General features: G+C 36.8%; 1 protein-coding gene across 1 annotated transcript in view; it reads left to right on the forward strand.

Annotated features, from left to right (window-relative positions):
* Window positions 1–2844, forward strand: part of PABIR3 (PABIR family member 3) — a 71448-nt gene that overhangs the window by 33364 nt on the left and 35240 nt on the right. Inside the window, exon 8 of the mRNA XM_028482339.1 lies at window positions 1984–2082. Within this exon, the coding sequence (XP_028338140.1) occupies window positions 1984–2082 (99 nt within the window). The remainder of the gene's footprint in view (window positions 1–1983; window positions 2083–2844) is intronic.

Below are 2844 nucleotides of genomic sequence, written 5' to 3' on the forward strand. Positions count from 1 at the left end.
GTCCCCTGCATCGGCAGACGGGCTCTCAACCACTGCGCCACCAGGGAAGCCCGGCACACTGTTTTATGACAGTGGATCGATGACCTAGCTTAAGTGTCTTTTACCTGTGCTGTGAAGTTTGGGCTAATGTTGAAAAAACATTCAAATGTATTAGCAGTTGAAGAGCCGTTAGGAAGTTGGGGGGTCATTTGAGTATTAAAATCAAATGTGCTTAAATTAAAGACAGTGTTTTACTAAATTAAAATAATTCTTCTTTTAAGATAACACGTGAAATGTTTCATGACATTGAAAATGCCTGGAATTTTCTTAGAATTTATGATTTTCAAAATTGTTTTTATATTTCAGTTTTGACATAATAGACTTGGTTTCCATCCAGTGTTTTGGTGGATGTGGCATGTTCCACATGAGCTTCTTGTACCTGGTTTTCAGCCGCTCTGGAAGTTGACTGCCTCATTTCTTTGAGGTGTCCCTAAGAACTCCAAAGCAAATTCTATAAGTACCACACGGTCTATATGTTTTAAGTCAGACCCTCCCAAACATAGTCTATACAGATCTGGTCAAAGTTTATCTGGGCTTCCCAGGTGGCGCAGTGGTTAAGAATCTGCCTGCCAATGCAAGGGACACGGGTTCGAGCCCTGGCCCGGGAAGATCACACACGCCACGGAGCAACTAAGCCCGTGCGCCACAACTACTGAGCCTGAGCTCTAGAGCCCGCAAGCCACAACTACTGAGCCCACGTGCCACAACTACTGAAGCCTGTGTGCCTAGAGCCCATGCTCTGCAACAAGAGAAGCCACCACAATGAGAAGCCCGTGCACCACAACAAAGAGTAGCCCCCGCTCGCCGCAACTAGAGGAAGCCCGCATGCAACAACGAAGACCCAACACAGCCATAAATAAATAAATAAATAAATAAATAAAAGTTTATCTGACTTTCCAGATGTAATAACAGATTAAACAGAAATTTAATTTTATTTATATATTTTGGAATATGAATATTTATTTGGGAAACAAAGTATGTCTGATTATCACATTAATACAAGTGAAATGTGGGGAAAGATGGTATAAAAAATCAAAAAGAGGTCCTGGGGGGAAAAAACAAAAAAGAATGAGGACTCTCTGTAAAGTGGAGGAGAAATAAGGGTTAGAGTCTCCAAGCATATGAAGGCATATTTTATGGTGATTAGCAGCAATTACTTCCAAAAAGGAGAGATGAGTAGTTTTTCCATAATGGTATAAGTGTATCTGGCATGGGACAATACCTAGACCTCTTTCGAGCTTTATGAGCCATGATTATACTCCTAAGGAAGGTCTGGAAATCTCTATTCCTAGGGATATTTTTTAATGAGTAGGTGGCCTTAGTGTTTTATCATTCAAATATATTCCACCCTAGAAGTTATGGACTTGATCATCAGTTTTACTCACATCCAGACATGGTTATCCCATGAATGTGTAACATTTACTTCAAAGTGAAGATTACAGCAATGTGGTTTTTTGAGATTAAGTTTTTCTCCCTAATCTTTGAAAATGTATTTATTTTGTTCATTGTATGCTGTAAAAAAAAAATCGATCTATTTAGTTCATTGTGTATGTTTAGCAAAATAAGGAGAGCAGTAACTTAGTTTTAAAATAAGGAATGAGATTAAATTATGGTACATCCTTACTACATAGCTATATAAACTTACGTTGTAGAATTTAGTTACTAATATGAGAAAAATTATAATCATTAAAAACAAAAAGTAGACTACATATCAGTATTATATACAGTACAAATCCAATTTTGTTTAAAAAAATCATGTATACACACATATTCAGGAATTACTGAAAAATGGTTATCTCTGGATAATGGTGATGTAAATTTTTTTTCCTTTTGTTTTTCTGTATTTTATAAATTAATTGCAATGAACAAGTTTTACTTTTACAATTAAAAGCGTAATAAACACGTTAGACAAAATATATCTACCTTGATCTGCATTTTTGTCACGGGTGAAACGACATTTGAACATCAGCCAAAGAGATTTTTCCAAGGCACAACCAACGTGCTTTCCTCTGATACTACCCGACTATCTGATAGGAATGTATTGTGAGTATTAACATGAGATTTTAAGCATTCGTTGGCCACTTTTAACTCGGTTTTTAAGTCTACTTTGGTTATTGTATATACTCAGAAGTATGGTATATTATGAAATATTTTTAGAAGTTTTAAAAAATGAATATCCCAAATGAATACTATAATATTAACTTTAGTTCTCTCCAACACTTAGGTGTGACATTAATGTATGGTAGACACATTTATATTTTACATCTTTATTGGATTATAATTGCTTTACAATTCTGTTAGTTTCTGCTGTATAACAAAGTGAATCAGTTATCCATATACATATATCCCCATATCTCCTCCCTATCCCACCCCTCTAGGTGGTCACAGATCACTGAGCTGATCTCCCTGTGCTATGCGGCTGCTTCCCACTAGCTATCTATTTTACGTTTGGTAGTGTATATATGTCCATGCCACTCTCTCACTTCGTCCCAGCTTACCCTTCCCCCTCCCCGTGTCCTCAAGTCCATTCTCTACACATACGTCTTTATTCCTGTCCTGCCCCTAGGTTCATCAGAACATTTTTCTTTAGATTCCATATATATGTGTTAGCATATGGTATTTGTTTTTCTTTTTCTGACTTACTTCACTCTGTATGACAGACTCTAGGTCCATCCACCTCACTACAAATAACTCAATTTCGTTTCTTTTTATGGCTGAGGAATATTCCATTGTATATATGTGCCACATCTTCTTTATCCATTCATCTGTCGATGGACACTTAGGTTGCTTCCATGTCCTGGCTAT

Source organism: Physeter macrocephalus, chromosome 21, assembly GCF_002837175.3.
Source record: "Physeter macrocephalus isolate SW-GA chromosome 21, ASM283717v5, whole genome shotgun sequence".
NCBI lineage: Eukaryota > Metazoa > Chordata > Mammalia > Artiodactyla > Physeteridae > Physeter > Physeter macrocephalus.